Source organism: Panicum virgatum, chromosome 4K (genome assembly GCF_016808335.1).
Source record: "Panicum virgatum strain AP13 chromosome 4K, P.virgatum_v5, whole genome shotgun sequence".
Taxonomy (NCBI): Eukaryota; Viridiplantae; Streptophyta; class Magnoliopsida; order Poales; family Poaceae; genus Panicum; species Panicum virgatum.
The window spans coordinates 16,876,648-16,888,978 of NC_053139.1; the positions used below are offsets into that span (position 1 = coordinate 16,876,648).

The 12,331-nt window shown below is 42.9% G+C and overlaps 2 protein-coding genes across 3 annotated transcripts; one reads left to right on the plus strand and one right to left on the minus strand.

The window, feature by feature from the left end:
* The first annotated feature begins 7,082 nt into the window (after positions 1 to 7,082).
* Positions 7,083 to 9,050, plus strand: LOC120703327 (very-long-chain 3-oxoacyl-CoA reductase 1-like). The gene is made up of 4 exons (XM_039987362.1): positions 7,083 to 7,686; positions 7,801 to 8,089; positions 8,300 to 8,369; positions 8,551 to 9,050. Exons 1-4 carry the CDS (start codon positions 7,341 to 7,343, stop codon positions 8,854 to 8,856), a joined length of 1,011 nt encoding a protein of 336 aa, XP_039843296.1. The 5' UTR covers positions 7,083 to 7,340; the 3' UTR covers positions 8,857 to 9,050.
* Positions 9,051 to 10,281: 1,231 nt separating this feature from the next.
* On the minus strand, positions 10,282 to 12,068 carry LOC120705094. Of its 2 annotated transcripts, none has more exons than XR_005687780.1 (3): positions 11,515 to 12,065; positions 10,788 to 10,916; positions 10,282 to 10,433 (listed from the first exon to the last, which is right to left on the minus strand). XR_005687780.1 is itself a non-coding variant. In XM_039989618.1 (3 exons), exons 1-3 carry the CDS (start codon positions 11,755 to 11,757, stop codon positions 10,286 to 10,288), a joined length of 558 nt encoding a protein of 185 aa, XP_039845552.1. In that variant the 5' UTR covers positions 11,758 to 12,068; the 3' UTR covers positions 10,282 to 10,285. The 2 variants fall into 2 exon arrangements, 1 of the variants encoding a protein (XP_039845552.1); XM_039989618.1 differs by having other exon boundaries at positions 11,477 to 12,068.
* Between the last annotated feature and the right edge of the window lie 263 nt (positions 12,069 to 12,331).

A 12,331-nucleotide genomic window follows, 5' to 3' on the forward strand; every position in this document is an offset into this window, starting at 1 on the left:
TAAATTCTTCCAACTGGAAGCCACCAGTATAAGGATGTACTTAATACTTGTAGCTACCAACAAAACTAGCAATTGTTCTATAACGTCATCATAGGCCATGATGGTATTCATACCAGCATATATGCATTAAATACTTGTGTCTGCCAACTAACATCGTTTTATGGGTGCGTTAAATTCTTACAGCCGGCAACAACCACTATATAAATGTACTAAATACTTGTAGCTGCCAACAACCCAACAAAAACCATGTTACATAATCCAAAATGTTAAAAGACTTACTATTATATATTATTAAACCGCACGTGTTGATGCTTTCTAGCATGTGGCGTATAGCCAACGAGCAATCTACAATGTGGAACATAGCAAAGATGAAGCGTCCATCTCCACAACAAGATTTAACAGCTTCTAGCATCTACCAGCTTCTAGCTTACATAGATGTGTTCGTGGAATTGGCATGAGACGACTTAGAGAGTTGCAGGGTTCAGGGGGAGACCATCCTCGAAGCCATAGACTGTGATAAGGAAGATCACAGACAGGTCCTAAAGACCTGATCCAGCATCAACTGTTGTAATCATTTTTTCTTGATGAGTTTTTTCCCACTGGATTTTCTTATGCAAGGTTTTAATGAGGCAACAGGTGTGACGTAAGCTGATGCATGTGATGTACTCTTTTCTCATACCCTTTTTTCCCACTGGGTTTTTAGGGTGAGTTTTTAAGGAGGCATAAAATTGGCCAAAGGGGAGTGTTGTAAATTAAAGTCAAAAGAATAGTATATCAAAGATGAACTTTGAAGGTGGCCAATTTATGAAGGGGAAGGAGAAAGTCTTTGGATTCACATTGCTGTAATTTGATCTTATCTTACCTTCTCTCCTGTAAATAGGATGTCACTCTAATCACAAGTGAAAAGCAGAAGGAGAAATACAGATAGTGACTCTTCCTCTCTGTGCTCTGTGTGCTCTTGTGTGTCCATTCTGTATTCTTGTGAGTACTACAAGCTGATTTCTAACACCAACTACCTATCTTTGAGCTCCTAACTTCAGGCACAATGGAAGCCATTTTTAAAGGATCGGAGGACTGCCTTCTTGTCGCTAGCAAGGTGCCCCCCTTTTCCTCCAGGGTTGTCTCTATTGCTTGCCTCTATTCAACGGCCACTAGCAATAAGGCGAGGTACCCGAACGTCGCGTAATAATTTCATTTTTTCAAGGAGCAGCTTTTTCAATTCAAGGAACAAGGGACACTTCATCTGAGACTTTGCCATGGTTATCCACAGGGCAAAGCAGAGTTATTTTTCAAGAATTGTGCAATGGCTAGATTCCCATATTTAGCTTTGAGTGTAATTTCCTTTTCCCTTTCTTTTTGTAAACTTGTTGTACTCTCTTCTTTTTAATATATACAGTACGGGATTACACCCCTCCTATTACATCAAAAAAATAATAATAAGGCGAGGTACCCTGCAGTTTTGGGCCCGGCCATTGGGCATGTAATTGGCCAGATCAATTTGAGAAACAAGATTATTATTATTATTATTATTCAAGAAAGTGTGGCAACAATAGAGGAATTATATAGGCCGGCTACACGACGGTTGGGAGAAGGAAAACTCTAACAAATGACCTGTCGCGCTGAAAGCGCGACCGCGCGACGCTTCAGCCCACCAGGCCGCCGGCCATTCCTCCCACATCCGCGGCCTTTTCTACTAATCTGTGCCGATCGTTACAAATAGTCCAAAATAGATCGGGACGAGCCTCCTTCCAGAACCAACACCAGCAGCAACGAGTGGAGAGGAGCAGTTGCTCGGCGCGGCGGCAACGAGGAAGAGGGGAGATTGCACGGCGGAGATCCATGCCGCGGTAGGGAAGTGGAGGATGGCGGCGGTGGGAATCAGGCGGAGTAAGCTACGGCCTGTGCGGAGGAAGTTGCCCGATGTGCAACAACCCACGGCAACAAATCGAGGTGAGCCTCCCTCCTCTGCTTTGCATGTACTCCTGTGCTACTTGTGCTCCTACGCTACCTATCCAGCATGGGCTCCTATCATACCTATGCTTCCTTTTGCTGCTCCTATCCTGTGCTGCAAGTACTGTTGTGTTAATTATGTTATCTACGATCCTGCACGAGGCTATTTTTTTATATCCCCTCTGCGATCAAGGTGTTGTATGTGCTCCTATGCATACGGTACTTTTACATCTCCTTGCTGAAATCGAGGTGTTCTCGTGGATTAGAACTAGCACTCCTATAACTTTATTAGAATCTATGGGGATTAGATTAGAACTCACGGGGATGAAAGTCCATTTTGATTAGAATCTCATGTACATATTTCCGATTAGAAGTCACATGAAAGTTCTAGATTGATTTTTGGAGATTACAGTATGCAATTTTTTAGGATTACAACTCATTTCAAACTCATATAGGAGATATCCATTTTTGGGGATGGAGATGTAGCATATGTATTAGTACAGTTTTTGTTAAGAAACTGGTATAAAAAACTACTATGCCCGTATGATGTAATGTCTAATATAAGTCTAGTATAAGTCATAGGCCACGTCTAAATATGTAGCAACTTATTTAGACATAGATTTTTATTTTTATCAGCATGTAACAACTTATTCAGAGCATACAATTTTTCTTTCAGAAGCCACTATGCATGCATGATGGAATTCCTTCTTCAGAAGCAACTAATATAAATCATATGTGATAGGTCACATTCAAACATGTAGCAACTTAATTAGAGCTAAATTTTTATTTGGACCAGCATGTAGCAACTTATTCAGAGCACATGCATTGTTGTTTTCATTTATTTTTGGACCATTTTGTAACAACTTTAATGCATACATGTACTCATGTGCTGCCTTTGCTTCTTATGCTTCTGTGTTGTTCTTGCGGCCTATGCGCCTGTGCAACCTGTCGGGCCAGTGCTCGTATATAATATGATTATCTTTTGCATCTTCCCCCTGCTATTGTGTGTTGGAAATTGAGGTGTTATAGTGGATTAGAACCTCGCTCTTGTGCTACCTTGTACTGCCTGTGCTCCTGTAATTAGATTAGAACTCATGTGCAGAGATGAAAGTGCATCTTGATTAGCTTATTGTATTTTTTTAAGTTAAGAAACTAGTTTTTTTTTAGAACTAAGATGCATGAATGATGAAATTTCTTCTCCAGAAGCAAGTGATATAAGTTATAGGCGACTCACAAACATGTAGAAACTTAATTAGAGGTATATGTTTTATTTGGTTCGGCAAGTAGCAACTTACTCATAGCACGCACTGTCATTTTTTGGTTATTTTTGGAGAGTAACATCAGTTTTTTTCTAAGAATACTAGAAGTTGGTTTACCCGAGGTGATTTTTATTTTGGATCAACATGGCAGTGCCATATCATCAGTGTACGAGTCAAATATTATTTTTTTTGTGTGGCAACTTTTACTTATCATGTGCGGATGTCTAAAAAATTGATTAGATGTTGCTTTTTTCATACTTTTCTAGCGGCAGTGACATGTGGCATCATAGAAACTATGCAATATATTATTGTGGTTCTTACCATCAACCTATGAATAAATAATGTGGCAGCTTATACTTTTTTCTCCAGCAATCTATATTAAAATTTGCTCTATTTATACAGTCAAACAGAACTTTTAGAGAGCAGTTTATTTTTGGATCATCAAGTAGCAACTTATTGGACACATACCCTGCTGTTCCTTTTATATTTGCAGTGTCATGAGCAACTTATGCATAGTATAGCACAAAAACCTACGTAAAAAATCATCTGCTAGTAGATGGGGACACTAAGTCATATCAAATGCATTTTTATACTTTTTCTATTTTTTCGGCATGGCATGGAAAAGCAAACTCCAAAGTATTGATGAAGATTTCAAATGTGGGAGACATCATTTACAATTTGTACCAACAACCTATGTGGTAACTTTGTTGTCTTTTTTTTTACCAGCAACTTGTATAGAACATGTGTAGCAACTTATAGGTAGCAACTAACATGCACCAAACTATGTGACAACTTCTGGTTCTTTTCTCCCCTCACCAGCAAAAACTATTTTATGGTCAACTTATTTTCTTTGCACCTTTTCCTTTTTCAGGGTGTTAGGAGAAAAGGGCTAGCAAAACCGACTGACCTTGGTGAACCTGGTTTAAAGACCATCATAAAGGACTAGTGCTTAATTTAGATTTTCAAAGGCAGGAGAGTGAGCTCACATGATATGTTGACAACAATCAGTTTTATAATATGCTACATGATTTCTATGTATTGCTTATATTGTAAAACATTTTATTCAATACAAGTTCCCTCACATGTTTACATAAATTGTGATATGAAATTCCAAATAGTTGCTACTCAAATCCATATATAACTTGGTATATTGTAATAACATTTAGTTGCTTAACAATCTATATAAGTTGATACAAGAATTCTATATTAATTATACAAGTTATCACATTGGAAAACATAAGTTGTTATGCCCATTAATATATTCAAAATAAAATATAATTTGCTACATGATCTATATAAGTTACTACTATACATATAATATAATTTGATAGTTTTATATGTTGTTACTTGGTGAACAAACAAGTTGATACATATGCTCAACATAAGTTGACAGTACTATTATGTAAGCTAACTTATGGGCAAGTTGATTGTCTTCACACTAGATAAGTTGATGTGGTACCAAAACAAATAAGTTGATATGTTGTCACTGTATAAGTTGATACACTTAAATTGATATATCCTATATATATATACCTAAGTTGTTACATAACATCTATATAAGTTGTTATTGGCACTGTACACAAGTTGCTAGTATAAATAAAATGTTCTTAAAATATATGCAAAGTGGGTCTTATTTCGTAGGTCTCGTTATAAGGAACACAAAGTCGAAAACAGAATAAAAATCGGATCTCGTATGGGAGAGATATTATCATTTGAAGAACTACAAAAGCATAAATATATAAACATGGAGTGCTATCACCCACCTACCTCTCACTTGCCACGTGATTTGATTGTCTTGTATTACATGACGTTAATTTTAAGTTACCCCGTACGAATGAAAAGCGGACAAGGTCGCGCCCTCGCCTATCGCGCGACCTATCGCGTGTTAGCGCGGTCCTTGGGAGAAAGGTACCCGTTGCCTGCCTTCAGTTTATTAGCGATTTCGCGTGAAGCATGTGCACAACGTGATTGCGACACAAATTAATAAAGATGCTGCAGCTAGACGGACAGCGGCGACAAGGAGTGAACGGTACAGTCATATTTGATTGCAACACTTAGGTGAGACTGTGTTTAGTTCACGAAAAAAAATTGAGTTTTGGTATTATAGCACATTTCGTTGTTATTTTATAATTAATATCCAATCATGGACTAATTAGACTTAAATGATTCATCTCGTATGAAACAGTTATACTGTGTAATTAGTTATTTTTTCAACTGCATTTCGACCCTATTTGTTTTCGATTATAATCGGCTTATCGGTGGAAATAAGCGATAATTCCACCAAACATCTCGCTTATTTTCACTTCTGTGGTACTCCGCTTCAGAGATCTAAACTACGAGAAGCGAGAAAAAAATCTTCGCTTCTCTCGGCCACGCTTCGATTATAAGCTAAGCGAAAACAAATAGAGCCTTAATGCTCCATGCATGTGTCCAAAAATTTGATGTGACGGGTATGAAATTTTTTGGGAACTAAACATGGCTTGAACATCCACCTTTTTCAGGGCATACATATGTTTTTCATGCCACTATATGCCAGGCCAGCGTAGTTTATCGTTCACATTAGGTCTTTGCAACTGCAGCATAATTGCGTTAGCACGTTCATGTATATCAGACTGCACGCAAAGCACGCACGTTAAATTGTGGATATAGAAACTAAATCAAGCGAAGCACCACAAAGATAGCAAACGTGTGGCTCGCCCTGCAAAAGCCGATAACAGGAGGGTGGGTCATCAAGTCTACACTCTACAGTATGTGGCTGGAGTGCAGGCAAAAATGGGGAAAGAACGGAGGAATTCAGAGTTTCAGACCGCCGGGCACTGGTTGCTCATCTCCTTCTACTTCTTCCCAGGGTTAAAAAAACCGGCCGGAACCGGTCCGGTTACCGCGGTTACCGGTCTAACCGGCCCGGACCAGTTCCGGTTCCGGCCGGTTTCAAACCGGCCCAAATTCAAATTTTAAATTTGAATTCCAAAAAATGGAAAAATCCCAAAAAATTCTTAAAAATACTTCAAATTGCGACGAATTTAATGGTGTCAAATTTTTTCAAATATTTGTTCATTTAGTATACTTTGCGAGCATTTGAAGTTAAACAAAAAAAACATGCATACAAAAGTATACAAATACAATGTAAAAGTAGTACAAAAGAGGGTTGGAGGGTTCATTTAGTCTAAAACATATTATACAAATATTCATTTAGTATACTTTGCGGGCATTTGAATTTAAACTAAAAAGAAAAAAAATTGAATTTAACCTAAACCGACCGGTTACCACTCAAACCGACCGGTAACCGGTCAAACCGGACCGGTCAAACCGGACCGGTCAAATCGGACCGGTAAACCTGTCTAACTGGCCGGTTAGCCGTTCGAAACCAGTATATCTGCGGGTTTTGAATTCAAATTTGAGTTTGGCCGGTTTTTACCGGTAACTGGTCAAACCGGACCGGTTAGCCGGAACCGGGTGCCGGCGGTTCGTAATCAACGATCGGTAAAAAAATCCCTGCTTCTTCCTCGGCTTCTATAAACACACCCATGTCTGCGTCCCATGCGTCACATTTTAAGTTATATGTACACAAATGCGTCATAGAAGTTACTTCGCCTAGAAGTTACACTCCCCATGCATGTCTGCGTCATAGCTTTAATTTTGGGCAGCTGGCCGGTTGGTGGCAGCAGCCGGCAGCCCGGGTAAATAATATCGTTACACACTGCAGTACTGAACACACCTTGCATGTGCTGCAGTCTTGCAAAACTGGCCCTCTTTAGTTAAAAAAATTCTACAGTACTTGTCACATCGAATCTTTAGATATATGTATGAAACATTAAATGCAATTGAAAAAATAACTAATTACACAGTATAACTGTTTGATACGAGATGAATTTTTAAGTCTAATTATTTCATGATCAGGCATTAATTATCAAATAACAACAAAATATACTACAATATTAAAATAAACTTTTTCATGAACTAAACACAGCTATGTAGCAATAGGTCTTAATCTTTCAGACAATCAAGAGGTGCGTAGATGCATATAGTTGCACGCCAGCAGGAAGTTCTCATATCGTCGGGTTTCAGAAAACAGGAGCTCGATCAGCAGTTTCAAGAACAAGGGGACGAGGGAGAAAACATCTGCCGAGGATGACAGAACCGGCACCGGCGGCGTGGTTCGTCTTCTTCTTCCTGATTTTCGTCGGCGGCGTTTCCGCCGCGGCGTTCTCGTTCCGCCTCCTCGCCTACCTCGCGCTCTGCCTGAGCCGGCCAAAGGACCTGCGCCGCCGGTACGGCGCGTGGGCCGTGGTCACCGGCCCGACGTCCGGCATCGGCCGGTCCGTGGCGCTGGAGCTCGCGGGCCGCGGCCTCAACCTCGTCCTCCTCGACCTCGACGCCGCCAACCTCCAGGAGACCTCCGACGTGATCAAGTCTCGCCACGGCGTGAAGACCAGGACCGTGGTGTTCGACCTCTCGCTCGTCGGCACCCCTCAAGGTGTCGACAGACACATCATCTTCTACCTAGCTATGCTCGTGCGTGTGCGTCGGGCCACTGGCACCGGCATCGGCGATCGACTCCCACTAATCCTCTGATCGACATGGATGGCAGGTGACGAGTCGATGCGGCGGCTCCGGGCGGCGATCGAGGGCCTGGACGTCGGCGTGCTGGTGAACAACGCCGGTGTGGGGAGGCCGGCGTTGGCGTACCTGCACGAGGCCGACGTGGAGGCGTGGGTGAGGATGGTACGGGTGAACCTGTGGGCGCTGACGGAGGTCACGGCCGCCGTCCTGCCGGGGATGGTGGAGCGCGGCCGGGGCGCCGTACTGAACATGGGCTCGGCGTCGTCGGAGGCCATCCCCTCCTTCCCACTCAACACCATCTACGCCGCCACTAAACGGTATGCATTCCCCGCCACGATTGGATCCTGCCTGCTAGATTGCACAATTCAGGTCGTGCGTGGCTTGCAATCTACTAGAAGACATCCAAATTTAAGTGGCCCGGCCCACAGTACTGCATGTATCTTTGTTATTGCGATTCATAGGGCAGTGCAGTGACTGGAGTTTAAATTTATTCTCTCATGTACGCACGGTCTGTTCATCGTAAGCAGGTACGTTTCTAAGTTCTCGAGGAGCCTTTACGTCGAGTATAGAAGCAAAGGGATTGATGTGCAGTGCCAGGTAATCCGTGCACACCCCTGACAATTTTTGGCATTCAGATTTCAACAAGAACAGTACACTTTCTGATTTACGCAGTCACCTGCCAACAAACTTCAACTTCACTGCTAGACCAGAGCAACTTCACATGGGATAGTTGCTCTTGCATTCCATAATTTCAATGATCATCTGCACTGTACTGCAGGCCCCGTTCTTCGTGGCGACCAGGCTGGTGCCCAGCGCCGTGCTGGACAACTGGCTCTCGCCGTTCATCCCCACGCCGGACGCCTACGCCCGCGCGGCGGTTCGCTGGATCGGGCACGGCCCGCTCTGCACCCCCGCCGTCGGCCACCAGCTCCTGTGGTGCCTCGCCGGCGTCCTGCCGGACGCCGCGCACGACTGGCTCCGCCTGCGCGAGCACCTGCGGTTCAGAGCGCTGTTCCAGAGAGAGAGGGCGGCGATGGCGTCGGCAGCTGATCGGGGAGAGAAAACGACGCACGCCAAAAAATGAGTTTTTTTTTTTAGTTTGGCTAATAATGTGCTTGCTTGGCCTGCCGGAACTGATGTGGTTCCTACGGTTCACCCCAAACTGTGTGCATCATGAAGCTGTACGTGGTTCATTATTTGCCTCTCCTTGCTTGAGCCTGAGATTACAAGCGGGAGAACAAAAAATGAGTTTTGTGAGTTTTGCTACGGTGTTTGCTAGGCCTGCCGGAACAGATGTGGTTGGTTGGTTGCTGCTTGACCCCGAACAATGCAAGCGGGAGAAAAAATATCTATCCTGCTGGTATTGCTTATCATGTTCACCCAATAATCCACACGCGTCCTGAACTCCTGATCATTACGCTTAGCCATTCTCCGTTTTCAGATACCGTGACCCCTGACGCATGAACCATCAGGTTGGGTATACAGCCATCAGCTTGTAAGCATACCGGAATTGCTAAATAAAACATCTATCTAGGCTACTTTTAGTGCTCATGCTAATTTTCATGTAGGAAAACAGATAAATCGTAGAAATTTTCCCGAAAAAATAGATATATACATAATGTCATTAATAAAGTAGACTAATTATCAAAAGTAATAATAACCGTAGAAGTGCACCGCACTTTCCATTCGATGTGTCTCTACTTTTTTTTTTCTTATAACTAACATTCTACCAAAATAATTTCCACGTGATTGATGCAGCTACATCATATAACGCTCTCATCGGTCGCCAATGGTTACATGAAAATGGGGTTGTGCCATCTACCCTACATCAATGTATTAAATACAAAGATGCTTCGGGGGATATAGTAAGGATCTTCGCTGATAAAAAGCCATTCACAGTGGCAGAATCCTTCTATGCAGATGCAAAACTTTATTTTGAGCCTGTTGATACGGTCTCAACACCAAAGACGATGTCAATGCTAGAACCAGATTTCCCAAGCAAAGAGCGTGGGGAGTCTTCATCGAAAAAGAAAGTATATCAATACACTACAAGAAATCATTTAATCTATGACAAAACAAATTCATCACAAATTGCTGAAAAAATATCGCAAAACATCTATAACGATTTTGTGACGATTTCGAATAACGTCATGGATTGAGCGTCACAAATTAAATCGAGTGACATTTTTTCCGTAATCGTCACAGATTAGCACGATCTATGACATTTCTAAACTGTCACAAAATGGCCCGAAGTCCACTTTGCCCAACCCAAGTCCAATATCTATGACGAAAATAAATGTCACAGATAATGCCACATGTTCACCTATCAATGACATAGACATTGACGTGGCATCCTACATGGCGGCTGACGTGGCATCCAATGTGGCGACTGACATGGCAGCTGATTTGGCATTTGACATGGCACCTGATGTGGCAGCTGACGTGGCATTTTTTTTTAGAAAAGCCTGGCCCACATGGCACTTGATGTGGCAGCTGACTTGCGATCTTTTTGCCTATTGAGGATGCATTTCGTCAAAAACTTTAATTGCAGGTAAAACAAATATGATAGGATCTGGGCTCACCGAAATGTCCTGTGCGGCTGTGCTGGTCCAGTTATCTTGTAGTAGCATTGTACAGATTATGCACATGTTGTCTTCTTGCCTGCATGAATTAATAACCAAAACTAATAACAATAAGCATAGGGATGACTTAATAATCTGATACTTATATGCAATATAAACTATTTATTAGCAGTATTGTTTTTCAGTACTCGCCATAGAAAAGGAGTTCTAGTAATTTATTCTAAACATGTAAACATGAAGGGTCGACTGCAGAAAATGAGTTCTAGGAAGGGTCAAGCTGCAGGTTCGTACCAGTCATGGATGATTGAAATAATGAGCTAAACAAAATTACTGCTACTGGCCACATATGTATAAAAGAAATGATTATCCAAGTGTTACTGCTGCATGAACGTGACTGATCGAAACAGTATTGTTAACAAGAGGTGCAGATTACCTGGGGGTAGCCATGACAATTAGGCACTCCCACTTCCATGACAAGGGAAGGGAGCGGTGTGCAGGGAATGCGAAATCAATCTCTGAACACAGTCGAAACCAACTAGCCTTACCACTGCAACCAGCAGCTCTGCAAAGAATTCCCGAAAACAAATCAAAACTGCTTCGATTGAGGTAAGATTTGAACTGTAAACACTACCAAAACAATTGGGGGACATAGACACATAATTAAACTTAACACACAAAAGTAATGACACTAATTCTCAGTTCACACATAACGCATAAACATAACCAGATGTAACGAGACTAGCTCTCTGTTCACACATAACATTAAAATGTAATGACACTAGTTCTCAGTTCACACATGACCAGTAATGCACAGGGTCCTGTTTCTGCACAGCTAAGTACTGAGTATGAGATGCTACCATGATTCCCGTATTTTTTAGTACTGAGTACACCATTCTGATAGCTAAAGTATGTTTAATTTTTACCATTGCAGATATAACTCTAAAAAAACAGTTGCATCTAAGGACTCAATTTCATGCAGTTAGACAAACACATATAGTTGATACTGAAAAACTGAATCTATTTTGTTTCGACCAATGCTACCAAAATTATCAGCTAAATAGCATACAAGCATGTAGTTCAGACATGAAAAAAGAAGCTCAGAGGAACATTCAGAAGAAAGACCTTGAAAATAGTATTTCGAGTAAAAGTAGTAGTAGTACCGCGTGTGGTCGCCGGCGTCTTTTCAAATGAGTTGGCGGCACCCGGCCATGGCGTGTGGCCTGAGGCGGCGACGCGTAGGCGTATCCCACGGAGGAGGTGCCCGGCCATGGCGCTAGCCTACGGCGGCAACGGAGGCGCTGGAGCTCCCGCCGGATGGATCTGAGGAAGAGAGCAGCGATGGATCTGAGAGAGAGAGAGAGCTCGCGCCGCACCGCCGCCGTTGCTAGCCTCGCGCAGCACATCCACTGCTACTGGCTCTGCTGCTGGCCTCGCGCCGCACGGCCGCCGCCGCCGGCCCCGCAGGTCACCGCGAAGCACAGCGGCCGGATCTAGGCCGGCCATGGCCGGATCCAAGGCCAGCCAGACCGCATGGCCAGCCGCAAGCCTGGGTAAGGGGTGGGAAAGCATGGAGCCGTGAAGGGGGCGCCCCTAGTGGCGGAGGTGGAGTGCGTCGGTGGGGATCCAGATCCGGCCACGAAGAGGATGGGAGGTGAGGAGCGACCAGGAGAGGACGGAGGGGGGTGGGGGGTGCGGCGGCCACCGAGGTGAGAAATTAGGGTTTAGAGATGGAGGGTTGATTATATAGCATAAGGATGCAATCTAAACCATTAGATTGAGTATGAACGGACAAGAATGATTGGGCCATGCAGGCACCGGCCCAGAGTTGGATTTTTGGTCTGTTTAGTGTTTTTTTTCATTTTCAAATCATTAATGCATCATTATGCAACAACTTAATAAAATAACTATCTTAAACATCTCAATAAATTTTTTACATGTAACAGATTCCACAGATATTGTTATATAGGAGTTTCATTA